Raw genomic sequence first — 13,178 nt, 5'->3', positions numbered from 1 at the left:
TGTCGAGGATCGCTGAGTCAGTGCCTTGAAACAAGTGGCTCTAGCTGATAAAGTTTCGGCCCTGTGGGCTCTTTAAAGCCTTGCTCAACTTCGGGTTTTGAGGAGAGGGGGCTTAATGACTAGTGTCCCTTTGCTCAATGTTCTTACTTCCCAATGGCTAAGCTAGCTGCCGTGTTCTTATCACACCCCATACTTCAGTCTCTTTAAAAATCTTTCAAGGGTCAAGGTTAGTTTTTAACCCCTTGTTAACTATTCTTCGTCTCCTTTGTTTTTTAGTTTTCACCTTTTGCCAAGGGCTCCAAGCGTTACATGCTGTCCACTGGAACGGACGCCACAGTCTGTTTCTGGCAGTGGGACGTCGACAACATTAACTTCAGGTGAGCTCCGTTTGTTTTAGCGAAATTCAGATGTTTATTATAGATTCTAAAAAATGATTTAACCCCAGGAAGGTTTAATTTTTATTCGTTGCATCCAGATGCCTATTTGTTCTCCAAAGGGAAATATGAAAGAGTGTTTTTGTTTGCTTGGCTCTGTCCATGTGGAACGTGTTGCAGAAAGACTGGAAATTTAACTGGACTTGCTCTGAGACAGCTAGAGTTCGGATTGTTTTCCTTAATTTCTGTCAGCATTTGAGTTTTTGCTCTCATTGTAGTTGTGTAACTTTTGCTGCCTCCTGGCTCCAGCTTTTTTGTCGGGAAAACTTTGTTAAAACAAAGGTAAAACAAAAAAAATGGATTAGCGGACCACGGTCCAGATCCGGACCCACCTGCTGACAAATCTGGACCCAACCTAATTTAAAACATTTATAAATTACCGCATGTTGTCCGACGACAGTGTCTGACCCCAAAATCCCACATCCTGCGCTTCAGACGTCCTGCGCAAAGCAAAGCCTACAGCCTCTGCTGTTCCTCCCGTATTGCAAACCACGGTTTAAAGCCTTGCAGGGCAGCCTAAAGCCCACTGCTCTCATTAAGCCATAAAAAATAACAGTCAGTTCAGGGGTTTTATAAAACATGTGATTCAGGAAATTGTCCATATACCAAACTGAAAGATGTTCTGTACTTCAAAAAACACTTTAGATTTTAAAATGGAAAAATTTAAAAAATGTGTCCGAATCTTTACTGGTTGATGATTTTCTATATTTGGACCCTGCTGATTTTTACTTGGTGACCCCTGATTTAGAAGGTCCCAAACTCTACATGATGTTAGTGTGGGTTGATTCTTATGCTTTCTCTAGTGATGATAGCAGACAGGATCATTATAGGTTCACAAATCTGATGAATTGTAATGTATAAATCAAAAGCGGACTCCCAGAAGTGCGTTCAGTTGTGCATCATATCATGGCTGGATTGAAAGGTTCTAGAATAAGAAATCTATACAGGACAGATCAAACACTACTTAAGCTCTATACAAGATGTCCAGGGTTCCAATTTTAATGATTTTTTTGTATTGCTTGTATTAATTGTAGTGCTTTCAATGCTTTTTGTATTTCTCCATTTGGTACTGTTGGTTTCTTTAAGGTACTATATAAATAAAGTTGGATTGGATACCAGGGAATTGATGGATTAGTGGAATTGATAAGGTTATACGGTTGACAAATGCGATCTTTATCCAACTTTTTCCCTGAATGATCCATTATTTTTGTCTGCTCTTTTCCAAAGCGATCGACCTCACAAATTTACAGAGCGGCCAAGGCCAGGCGTCCAGACTATCTGCTCCTCTTTCAGTCCAGGTAATTTCCTGTTCTTTGCTGACAGGTTTGGTTTTGGATGCTAAGCTTATGGTTTTACACATTTGGGTTTGAACGCTTTCAACTGATCACTATATGATCTTTTCAGGCGGGATGTTCTTAGCAACAGGAAGTACAGACGATGTCATTAGAATATACTACCTTGGAAGCGGGAGTCCAGAGAAGATCTCAGAGCTGCATGAGCACACGGTTAGTTAGCTTCAGTTTTCTAGCATACAGCTTCTAGTAAAGCTCTTTGTAATATAAACCTGACAAAGATTTAGGATTTTGACTTGTAACCACTATATGTTGTTTTTTTTTTAGGATAAAGTGGATAGCATCCAGTTTTGCCACTCAGGTGAAAGGTGTGTGGATTTACTGCAGCATTATATTTATTTGTGGGAAGTCATTACTGCGTTAAATGTAGCCATGTACAAAGGAAGCTGCCTTCTGCCTCAGGTTTGTAAGTGGAAGTCGGGATGGAACGGCTCGGATCTGGAAGCTCCACCAGCGGCAGCGATGGAGGTGCATCTTACTCAGCATGTCTGCAACTCTTCCAGGGTAAGGGTCGATTTGGTTGTCAGCTGGCATGGGTTCAAAACGGTTATTTGGCTTTTTGCCTTTTTGATTGCCGATTGTGTAATTGGAGTATGTTACACTGAATAAGCTTAATCTGTCCAGGTGTGTTTGGTTAGATGGTTCTGACATCTGTTGGGGAAAAAACAGGTTTTTCTAAGTGATGAAGATTTTATATCACTTACTGGGAAAGACTGAAGAACATTCAATGTTATATTGATTGATTATACTGTGATGGGGGAACCCCCCCTCCCAAAAAAAAAGCAAACAAAAAAAAAAAGCAAACCTTATACCATTTTTTAAATCTTTGATTATTCCTGTTTTATATTTAACTCTTTACTGGCTTTCCACCCTCTCCAGTGTAAACACCCAAGTGTAATGTAAATTCCTGATTTACATTTACTTGGTTTGTATAATTCATTAGAAAATCTCCAATCAGGCTTTTTTTTCTTGACTATTATCATATCTGGGTTTCTTTAATCAAATTGCAAGTTATCAGTTTTTTATCAGCAAATACTGAAACCCATAAGATGGGGAATCAAGCCTGCTGGTTTGTTTATGAAAGCAGTCGTTTTAAATAAATTGCACAAATGTCACTTTTCTTGCATCAACTCATGTATTCTGCTCCTAAACTTGGGATTTCACCAAACTTTAAATACGCATCAAAGGTGCGTATTCTTTTGTGCCTCTGTCGGGTGAAATTGTGCTAGTTCAACCACCAGATCTATTTTTTTTTTTCATTTTCTTTTCTTTTTGTGAGCCAGATCAGAGCCGATCAAGGCAAAGCCAACTGTCGGTGGATCCATTGTTTGCATACAGTTAAATAAAAACGGTTTCCAGCCTGCCTACTGCAACAGTTTGTTTGGTTAAACCTTCCTCTTGTTTAGATAGTACCATCAGATGCAGGCTGGAAATCGTTTTGTTTTGGTAAGTTGAACTGGGAAGCCTGCTACTGCTCTGGTTCTAACTTCCCATTCTTTCCTTTCTTGGGTTAGTGCTGAACATGCAAACGAAGAGGATAGCTACTTCAAACCAAAAGTTACCATGGTTGCGTGGGATCGCCATGACAATACAGTCGTCACGGCTGTTGACAACCATCTCCTCAAAGTGTGGAACTCCTACACAGGACAGCTGCTACATATCCTTAAAGTAAGGCTCCAGTAATGCACTCTGTTCCCGTTAGCATTCAAGAAAGTATTAACACCTTCGCTGATGTTTTTAGGGCCATGAGGCTGAGGTGTTTGTCCTTGAACCGCACCCTTTTGATCCCAGGATCATCCTGTCTGCCGGCCATGATGGGAACGTCTTCATCTGGGATCTGCAGCGAGGAACAAACACCAAGCATTACTTTAACATGGTACGCACACTTTCTGCACCATCTGGGTAGGATTCTTACAGATCGGGGAACTTGCCAGTAATGCAGCACAATTCAGCTGCTTCCAGTGAATTTAATGGTGACAAATGAATGCAGTGCTTCCAACTGTTTACAACCAACCATTGTTCATTGGTCTCCTCGCTTTGTGTTACTCATTCCAGATTGAGGGTCAGGGTCACGGAGCTGTATTTGACTGCAAATTCACTCCTGATGGTCAGCGGTTCGCCTGCACAGACTCGCACGGCCATCTGCTCATCTTTGGCTTCGGCAGCTCCAAACCCTATGAAAAGGCAAGACTGTTTTAATTATTTATCTTAGTAATGAAAACCAACCTTTTTATAGACATTTTAGTACAGAGAAGTGGAAATAAAGAAAAATTGTATCTGAAGCCTGTCGACTAACGCTTTTCTTGGTTTCCACAGCTTCCGGACCAGGTGTTCTTCCACACAGATTACCGGCCGCTGATTCGAGATTCCAATGGCTTTGTGTTGGATGAGCAGACGCAGCAGGCGCCCCATCTGATGCCCCCTCCCTTCTTAGTAGATGTAGATGGAAACCCCCATCCACCCCGGTAAAAAAGGCTTCCGTTTTAAGTCTTAAGACTGATTTTTATTTAAAATGTTAATTCTCTGAACATTAATAATACAAGTTCTAGATTTGGAATTAATATTTTTGTCCTTTTTTTTCTTACTTTCTATTTAAAAGCCAACATGCACATTTTTTTTAAACCCTAATAATCTAAACATTTATTACTTGATTATAACTGAAAAAAGGGTGACCTTTCCCTTTGTGTAAGTAATTCGACATAAAACGGAGTTGCCAACTATTATGATTTTTGTCACACTGAATATGATTTGGGTAAAATATTATTTATATTTGAGCATATTATGATTTACATTTTCACGTTTTTCTCTTCATTCAAAGTTGGCCTCTCTGCATTAAAAAAGATTTTCATAAATGTTCAACCAGATCATACAGTCAGATTCATTCAAAGTTTTCTATCTAAGGAAAACCAGTTGATTCGATTGACTTATTGACTCGAAGGCAATCCCTCACACTAAGCATGCTTGTAGCGACAGTGGAGAGGAAAAACTCAATTTTAAAAGGAAGAAACCTTGACCAGGACCAGGCTCAGTGTGAGCGGCCATCTGCCGAGGCTGACTGGGGTTCAAGGAGACAGAAGCAGAGATACAAAAGGCAACTGTCAACAAGCTCTACAGGCGGCCCCGTCCAGGAAACACACAGCCAGGCAGACATCTCCGATCCAGCTCCCATGTCAGAGGATAAAGAGCACACCCAGCCAGTCATAGTCAGAGAAACAGGACTACTCTGAAAAACAGGCTGATCTTGAACATTTATAAACAAAGGTGTTGATGGCAAATATTAAAAACAAAAATCATTTGGAGAAGATGTGATTGTTAAATTGGTGCTTTTTCCAAAATCCTGTTGGCATTTCTATTAAAATAGTTTAAATTGTTTCGGTTTTGAAAATCACGATCAGGGGTTTGCTTTTTACTGTAATTCAGGTCCATGGGATGAATGAAAAAAAAAAAAACTCCAGGTAGCATTAGTTTCCCACAGCCTGGTTTAACAGTGGAGACTGATGTCCTTGGGGTCGAGGGATCCTTATTTATTAAATGAAATATAGTAGACATTTATTTAATCTGACAAAAACAGAAGACTTTGTACAGATGAGCATTTACAATTGCCAAGTGGGCTTCTGTGAGCTTTATCCTGGAGAACTGGTTCTTCCTTCATCTGAATTCACCAATACAGCCTTGTTGGTGACCCATGGATTCATTTTCACCTCTTCCACTTTCCCCTGACCAGAGCAGGCATCGCTTTAGGCCTCTAAACAATATCCTCTGCGATATTCCACGCTAGCCACTTGTAACATTTCGATTTACGGCCTTTCCTGACTTATGAGCAGCTGTGGGTTCCCAATGAGCTTCTTTAGCTAAGCCATGACTGTCCACAAACCGACTGTTTTCCACCTGCTGGGTTGATCAAAATGCTTGTTCTCTGGAACGACTATTGAGTGGCTAAATGGAGGTTGGCTTGCTGAAAAATGTTCAGTTACAATCTCTAGACAATATGGTTTTGGATCCCACAATTTGCTGGCAATCCTTCAAATTTAACATCCAGTCATTCTGAGTTCCATTGAAGCTAAAGAGCTTCAGGTGATATCACCTGTTTTGTTGATATTATTTCCCTACAAAACCTGAAATCGCTTTTATTTCCAGATACCAGCGTCTGGTCCCGGGGAGGGAGAACATCGCTGCAGAGCACCTGGTTCCTCAGCTCGGATATGTAGCCACCAGTAAGGCTGACATTTAAACAATCTAATCATTTGATTACAGGAATTATATAACCAGGACATTTCATTTATTTATTTTTTTATTACTCATTAACCAACATCCAGTAATGATGGCTGCTGACTTGTAGTTGTTCATCTCTGCAGGCGATGGAGAGGTGGTGGAGCAGGTGATCAGCCAGCAGACTACGGAGCCCGAGGAGATCTCTGTGAGACGTAGCAGCCTTCTAGACCAGGCTATCAGACAGCTGCAGGAACAACAGGACCGACAGAACCAGCTTGAGAGCGAAGCAGCACCAGGTCCGGATGCCAGACCTGAAGGTCCAGTCTTGGCACCAGCACCAAGTACTCCACGCAGAGGTATCAACCAAGTTCCTATATTGTACTATATGACAAACAGTGTCCTTAATTCTGTGTTCACTTTTCTCTCTTAGTGTCAGTGAACGATCGAGCCGACGTGCAGTCGCCACCTAATGTGGGTCTGAGACGCAGTGGACAAGTGGAGGGTGTCAGACAGATGCACCAAAATGCTCCTCGGAGTCAGATGGCCACAGAAAGAGACCTGCAGGCCTGGAGACGCAGGGTGGTGGTACCCGAGCTGGTGAACAGTAGTTACAGGTCAGTTCTGCCTGAAGTAGATGCTCGCTTTGGTACCAAGAGTTTATCATCCTTCTTGGGTCAAAGATCCATTTTAAAATCCTAAATTAGAATCTGATTTTCAAGAATCAACCTTCTGTTTACCTGTTTGGAGTGAATGATTTCAGCATATGCAGATATGTTATTGGTACCATTAAATAGCCATGGGTTGGCTATGGAAAAATATTAATTTAGGGTGTTTAGTAGTAGATTCTGATATCACTTTCTGTTTCAGGAACCAGGAGGATGTTCGAACTGCCAAAGGGGATGAGGAGGTGCTCCTCTACAACATGAAGAAGAGAAGGATCTTGTATGGCAGCTGTCGGGTAGGGCGCCTGCTCCTCTGTGGTCAAACATCTGCTTTGGTTCCAGTTTGGAATTTCTTCCAACATTATCATGTATTTCAGGAGTTGATTAAATAATAAGACTTAAAAATGGGTGGGAAAATGGTTTAGGTCCTTTAACTGTAATAATGAGGAAACGTGATTCAAATCCTGGTTTGGTCTGAAAGGACATCCAGCATAAGAAATCTGTCAAGTCTGAGCAGGTTGTAGGTTACGAAAAAAATCTTGAAATGAGTAAAAAAAATTCCTTAAATGAATTTTTTTACCTTAATTTGAGTAGGTAAATAAGATGATCCCCCAATGGAATTAGTATGTTTAGCCTTAAAATAAGATTATTGGATAAAATACTAGGGATGCGCGATATAATCGGCCCCCTATCTGTATCGGCCTTAAAACATTAGCCGCCCCACCGATATTTAACCCGATATTTGATTAGCTTCTAAGTTTATAAAGTCTAAAAAAAAAAAAAAAAAACTACTTCTTCTTCTTCCTCAAAAACTTATTTTTTACAGACTTAAAAACTTCTAAAGATGAAGGGAAAAAAATATTGATACATTAAAATATCACAATATCTTCATATGCTTATATATTGCCATTTAAAAAGACCATATCAATCTCTTTTACTAATGAAATATTGCTATATGTCATCGTTATGCTACGAAATCCCCCGAAAATTCACAAAATTTTGCCATATTTTTATATGTTGATATATTGACGCGGTATCGATCTATTTTACTAACAAAATCTCAAAAGAATTTGCAAAATATCAAGAGAGTTTGTAACAGAACGATTAAATTTCGCGAGATTTTGAAAGTAAAATAGATCAATACCGCGTTTTTAAAAATCTATTTGATATCAGCATATGGAAATATATTTGAGTATATTATTTTTCAAAGTGTCAGAAATGGATAACAAAACTGCTATTTTCAATGACTACTTATTTTTGTCCAGCTTTAACATCAGTATCGATATCGGTTATCGGCTACATGTGTTTTAAAATATCGGCATATCGGATATCGGCCAAAATCCCAATATCGTGCATCCCTATAAAATACACTTGAAATAAGAGACTGATATTGTTTTTTTCTTATTTTAAATGTAAATTCTTATTCTTATCCATTAACAAAATGCCTCAGACACGTACCTGCTTAATTCAAGAAAAAATACACTTGGATTAAGAAAACATGTCTTATGTCTTTGGCTTCATTTTTTGCAGTGTAATGACTCACTGTGAAAGGGAGCATTTGAAAGGACAAGCTCCATCTTTAAAAAGTTGTTTCCTTAACTTTTTTCATCAGCATTTCCCCTCCACTCAATTTTCTGTTAATATACTTTGACACAGAGCCTTCCATGAATAGTCTTACCTTATATGGTTGGTCTTCATTGATCTACAGGTTTTCCAAGGACTATGTAGAAACAACATGGACCTAATATCTCTGTATTAAAATCCTTTTTCTTTTTCTTTTCCCGCTAATTATATTTTAACTTTATCAAAGTGTGAATTGAGGTTAGCATTGATTATCAAAATTCATTGTAAAAAAAAATATATATATATATAAACATTAACGTTGTTTCTATCCCATTTTACTTAGAGGATGTAACTGGACGTTCTCTTTGTGAAGCCGTTGGTCCGTTTTCCTGACTCGGCCATTTCTCTCCTCAGGATGATTCAGACGAGGAGCCCTCCACCACAAAGAGAGCTCATGGCCACAAAGGTTCTGCAGAGTTTATCGAGTTCTCATGTGAGGAAGGCGAGGAGACTGCCAGCTCCGATATACACTCAGAGGTAATTCACCGTACACTCTTATTGTGAGTTTTGTATAAATTTGCCGTACACCTCCAAGTTTTCATTTTCCCTTAATTTCTCAGGACAACGAATTGGAAGGCAGTGAACTGGATTCCTCCAACGACGACGAAGAGTGGACGAGTGACAGCTCAAAGTACGAGTCTTTGAATTTGTCTGTCCACCCTGCTGTATTGTCCTCTAAGTGCTTGTTTCAGACCGTTATCGTCTCAGGTTCCTCGGCTTTAAACTGGGCTTCTCCTTTCTGATTGGACAGCCATACTTCCAGCGAGTACTCCGACTGGACAGCAGACGCTGGGATAAACCTGCAGCCCTCTACCCCTCTGTCGTTGCGGAAACGAGTGAGGCGCAGACTCAGCAGCTCTGAAGAAGAGGAGGAAGAGCATGAGGAAGAAGAGGAAAGGCAGCAAAGTGAAGAGGACGAGGAAAAACCAGAGAAAAAAAGCAAAGAGAAATCTAAAAAAGCCAAAGCCAAATCACCCCGGGTGAGCAGACCATTTATGTATATATTTTTTTCTTTTTGTCTTTGATAAAACAAGATCAGGTCTAATCTGAGCGGTTTACCATTTGTGCTCCAATCAGCGTCCAAAGCCCAGACCTTCTATTAACAGAGAGGTGTCGAACGAGTTCAGGCCGTCTGCGTGGATCACTGATGTCATTCCCAGGAAGTCTCCTTTCGTTCCTCAGATGGGCGATGAGGTACGACAACTTACTGTATTCTCATCAGTCCTCCTGATCTCCAGGATCCCCCCTTACTATTTATTGAATAGTTTTTCATTAAGAACAATGAACGACTAATAATTTGCATGAGTTGACAGCTTTATTTCTTTTTTTTGTCTGAGGACATGCCTCTTTTTGATGCTACTACCAAAAATGATTGCATTTAATTTTCCCTAGCATGATGCCACCACCTGCTTTATTGTGCAGAAGGGCAATAAGAAGTGTTAGCAATTTGCACTCTGAGTGGAAATTTTCACCCATCTACCTCTTTCAGTTGACACAGTTTGCAAAAAAATACATATTTTTAAGCTTCTGCTTTAAAAAGGTCGAAACAAGATGGCATTAGCTACATATCTTTAAAAAATGTTTTGTTCTGTTTAGTGCTGGCTCACGGCAAAGCTTTTACCTTCACGGTAGGACACTTCTTAATGAAAGTTAAATTTTGTTCCACTCAGGTGATCTACTTTCGTCAGGGCCATGAGGCCTATGTTGAGGCCGTGAGTCGAAACCAGCTTTATCCCATCAACCTGGAAAAGCAGCCGTGGAAGAAAATGGAACTGCGGGTAAAGGCCTTAAGAAGCTTGTTTTCAGAGAACATCGTCATCAATAGAGTCCATGTGATGCTAAAACCCTGATCAGCTCAGATGAAATAAAAAAATCTGCATGTTTCTTAGGACCAAGAGTTTGTGAAGATCACTGGAATCAAATACGAAGTTTGCCCTCCAACACTCTGCTGTCTGAAGCTGACTCTGATTGACCACGGCACCAAGAAGATCACAGACAAGTCCTTTTCTATCAAGTAGGCATCTCCTGTTCAGTTATGCTCTCATACAGTAGTTGTGTTTTTGTAGTGATGGCTTTCAGAAGAAGATATTATATCACAAATGTTTTTTTGTTTTTTTTTCTGCAGGTACCATGACATGCCGGATGTGATTGATTTTCTGGTGTTGAGGCAAAGTTACGACGAGGCGCTCCGTCGGAACTGGCAACCAAGTGAGTTAGGACGCACTTCTTCTTAGTTTTAATTTAACCCCAAAAATTTAATCAAAGAAGTAAAGTTTCCCAGTTTGTATTTGTTTTCTGCTTTGAGGTTTTCACCCTAAGAATTTAGTCCTTACCCTGTTCTTCTATGTCTGGTAGATGACAGGTTTCGTTCAGTGATTGACGATGCCTGGTGGTTTGGAACCATCGTCTGTCAGGAGCCGTACCAGCCAGAATACCCAGACAGCCTCTTCCAGTGCTTCAAAGTCAGGTGGGAAGGATAGGTGCCATCATATTGATCTAAAGCAGATTTCTGTACTACACTTATTTTACTACTAGTAATAATAAATGATTGAGCGTCTTAAGTTTATGATCATTATAGAAGTATTTGTGATGAGATTAGAAATGTATTACCTTTAGTGATGCAATACGACGTGGGAAAATCTGCATTTAAGAGCTGCTGCTATCGATTGATTACTCTAGCAATGTTTCTTTGAATACTCTTAGTGAGTTAACAAATGCGTGTTTTTCACCTTAAAATGATGCACTACAACAGATTTGAAATTCTTTTTGAATGGAATATCCAGATAACATTTTAAAAATAAGCCTTTTATATGTGCATGTACGTGTATTTGTAAGAGTTTATCCATCTACCCATCGCTGTTTTTTTTTTCATAATTGGATAGATAATTTCAAAGCAAATCGTATAAAATGAGATTTCTTTTTCCAAGATTAGAACAAGTTGAAGTTATAACTCCACTTGGAGTTCAGAATAGAAATTTTGAGGTTTTTATTTTATTTCTGCTTTAACTTGATCTATCCGTAAATCTCTTGATTTAGGGTCTATATTCACTAATTAGGGGTTATGTTAATGTAAATCCTTTTTATGTCCAAAAGTTAACAATTGCAATGGGCTGTCATTGTATGGTGCCCGGGGACCAGTCTGTAGGAGGGCAAAAAAAAAAATTCTGTCAAATATTGCAATATTTAATTATATTTCTGCTGGGAATATACAGCAGAATTGATCTTAAAAGTAATAATATATTCCAAGCAAGCATCATGGCTTTGGTCATGTCTCCTGGCATGACCAAAGCACTATATAATTATAGGCCATTGGGTTCTAAGGTGTTGTGAAGCATGTATTATGATGTGAATTGTATCACCAAAGTCTTGCAGATTAACACCCCTAATCATTTTATTAGAGATTAAAGATTATTTCCATTGTTGATAAATATTTCAGCCCTACTTTTCAGTATGTTCAGATAGCTATAATCAGCATAAGGTTGTGATTTTCTTTATTTTACTTATTAGAGGGGAAGATGCTGTTTTGATTTATATTATGCTGCTGTTTTATGTGAGAAGAGGCAGAAATCAGAAACACTTATTTGTCTTCTAGTGAAATTTTCAGCTGATTTTTACATTTAATTATTCAAATGTTGACAAAGCAGTTAATTTATCTCATGTTTGGTTTTTAATAGATGGGACAATGGAGAAACTGAAAAACTGAGTCCCTGGGACGTGGAACCTATTAATGAGGATGGTAATGCCAGCTCAAGTGTTTCAAAGCAAAAGTTTTGTGTTCTCTTGTAGTCCCTGATTGCTAATAGCTATGGCACTCTCTATTATCCGTTCTCAGCCCAGCAGCCAGACGCCGATGGAGGCGGTATCCCTGCGACTGCCGAAGAGATGAAAGAGCTGATGTACAAACCGGTACCAGGGGAGTGGGGTGAGAGGAGCAGGGAGGAGGAGTGTGACCGCATCATCGCTGGAATCGAACAGCTCATTACTCTTGGTCTGTATGCTGAAGAATATGATATATTTATATCTCTGTTCTTCAGGTTCTCGTTTATCTATTCTCCCTTCTTAGATGTTCCATTAATCTGCGTTTCTGTGCGATTTTCGATGCAGAGATTGCAGCTCCATTTTCTGGTCCAGTGGACTTAATCCAGTATCCCAGCTATTGCACCGTGATTGCCTATCCCACAGACCTGGGCACAATCAGACTGCGGCTCATCAACAGGTTCTACAGGTAGGCTGCTCCCGCCATTATTGGCTCCAACCGCCTCCACATAGACAAAGGTTGAAAGCGGGAGTTTTATTCTCTCCCAGTCTGTTGGAATGTGAGTAAATTAGGATTGGTACATCTGCTTCCCAGGCGCCTCTCTGCATTAGTATGGGAAGCCAGGTATATTGCACATAATGCCCGCACTTTCAATGAGCCAAGAAGCAAGATTGCCCACTCTGCAAAAATCATCTCAAGCGTCCTCCAGAAATTTGTCAAGTAAGATTTGTTGGATTTTCCTCACAATTTTTTTTAATCAATTTATTTATTTATTTATTTTTTATTAAGAACTGACATAATAAAATGTGAAAAATAAAAGCTGTATCTTTTGTGTTTTCTTGTTTATGTTTTTCTAGTAATCCAGGCTGCACAGATATCATGGAGATTTACAATGCTGTGGAGGAAATGGATGACGACGATGAGGCAAGTGCGCAAAGAAAAATCTAGTGATATTTAGGAGGCTTGATTGTTTTCTGCAGGTTTTCCTCAATGTGGATTTATTTTACCATTTGGTTTTTAGACTGTTTAAACGGTTTGTCTTAAAAAGCAATTTGCGAATTTACATTAGCTTCCATGTAAGCCGAACTGAGCGATAAGTCGGCTTCAGCTAGAGTCGCTGTAGTTGGGATTGCTGACT

The 13,178-nt window shown here is 39.5% G+C and overlaps 1 protein-coding gene across 2 annotated transcripts in view; it reads left to right on the top strand.

The window, feature by feature from the left end:
- The window catches only part of brwd1 (bromodomain and WD repeat domain containing 1), a 33,342-nt gene that overhangs the window by 9,887 nt on the left and 10,277 nt on the right, over window positions 1–13,178 (top strand). For both annotated transcript variants that reach the window (XM_038285842.1, XM_038285841.1), the window contains exons 9-34: window positions 277–377; window positions 1,662–1,732; window positions 1,839–1,939; window positions 2,054–2,094; window positions 2,189–2,290; window positions 3,301–3,454; window positions 3,528–3,662; window positions 3,842–3,970; window positions 4,103–4,251; window positions 5,924–6,000; window positions 6,142–6,354; window positions 6,429–6,612; window positions 6,866–6,956; window positions 8,638–8,760; window positions 8,844–8,914; window positions 9,035–9,263; window positions 9,361–9,477; window positions 9,954–10,061; window positions 10,173–10,297; window positions 10,409–10,491; window positions 10,639–10,750; window positions 11,958–12,019; window positions 12,116–12,271; window positions 12,388–12,508; window positions 12,635–12,760; window positions 12,898–12,964. In XM_038285842.1, coding sequence (XP_038141770.1) covers window positions 277–377; window positions 1,662–1,732; window positions 1,839–1,939; window positions 2,054–2,094; window positions 2,189–2,290; window positions 3,301–3,454; window positions 3,528–3,662; window positions 3,842–3,970; window positions 4,103–4,251; window positions 5,924–6,000; window positions 6,142–6,354; window positions 6,429–6,612; window positions 6,866–6,956; window positions 8,638–8,760; window positions 8,844–8,914; window positions 9,035–9,263; window positions 9,361–9,477; window positions 9,954–10,061; window positions 10,173–10,297; window positions 10,409–10,491; window positions 10,639–10,750; window positions 11,958–12,019; window positions 12,116–12,271; window positions 12,388–12,508; window positions 12,635–12,760; window positions 12,898–12,964 — 3,048 coding nt within the window. The remainder of the gene's footprint in view (window positions 1–276; window positions 378–1,661; window positions 1,733–1,838; window positions 1,940–2,053; window positions 2,095–2,188; window positions 2,291–3,300; window positions 3,455–3,527; window positions 3,663–3,841; window positions 3,971–4,102; window positions 4,252–5,923; window positions 6,001–6,141; window positions 6,355–6,428; window positions 6,613–6,865; window positions 6,957–8,637; window positions 8,761–8,843; window positions 8,915–9,034; window positions 9,264–9,360; window positions 9,478–9,953; window positions 10,062–10,172; window positions 10,298–10,408; window positions 10,492–10,638; window positions 10,751–11,957; window positions 12,020–12,115; window positions 12,272–12,387; window positions 12,509–12,634; window positions 12,761–12,897; window positions 12,965–13,178) is intronic.

This window comes from Cyprinodon tularosa, unplaced genomic scaffold (assembly GCF_016077235.1).
Source record: "Cyprinodon tularosa strain WSP-4 unplaced genomic scaffold, ASM1607723v1 ctg215, whole genome shotgun sequence".
Lineage (NCBI taxonomy): Eukaryota > Metazoa > Chordata > Actinopteri > Cyprinodontiformes > Cyprinodontidae > Cyprinodon > Cyprinodon tularosa.
Note: the sequence above shows the minus strand (reverse complement) of the source record. Positions and strands in the feature narration are given on the sequence as shown.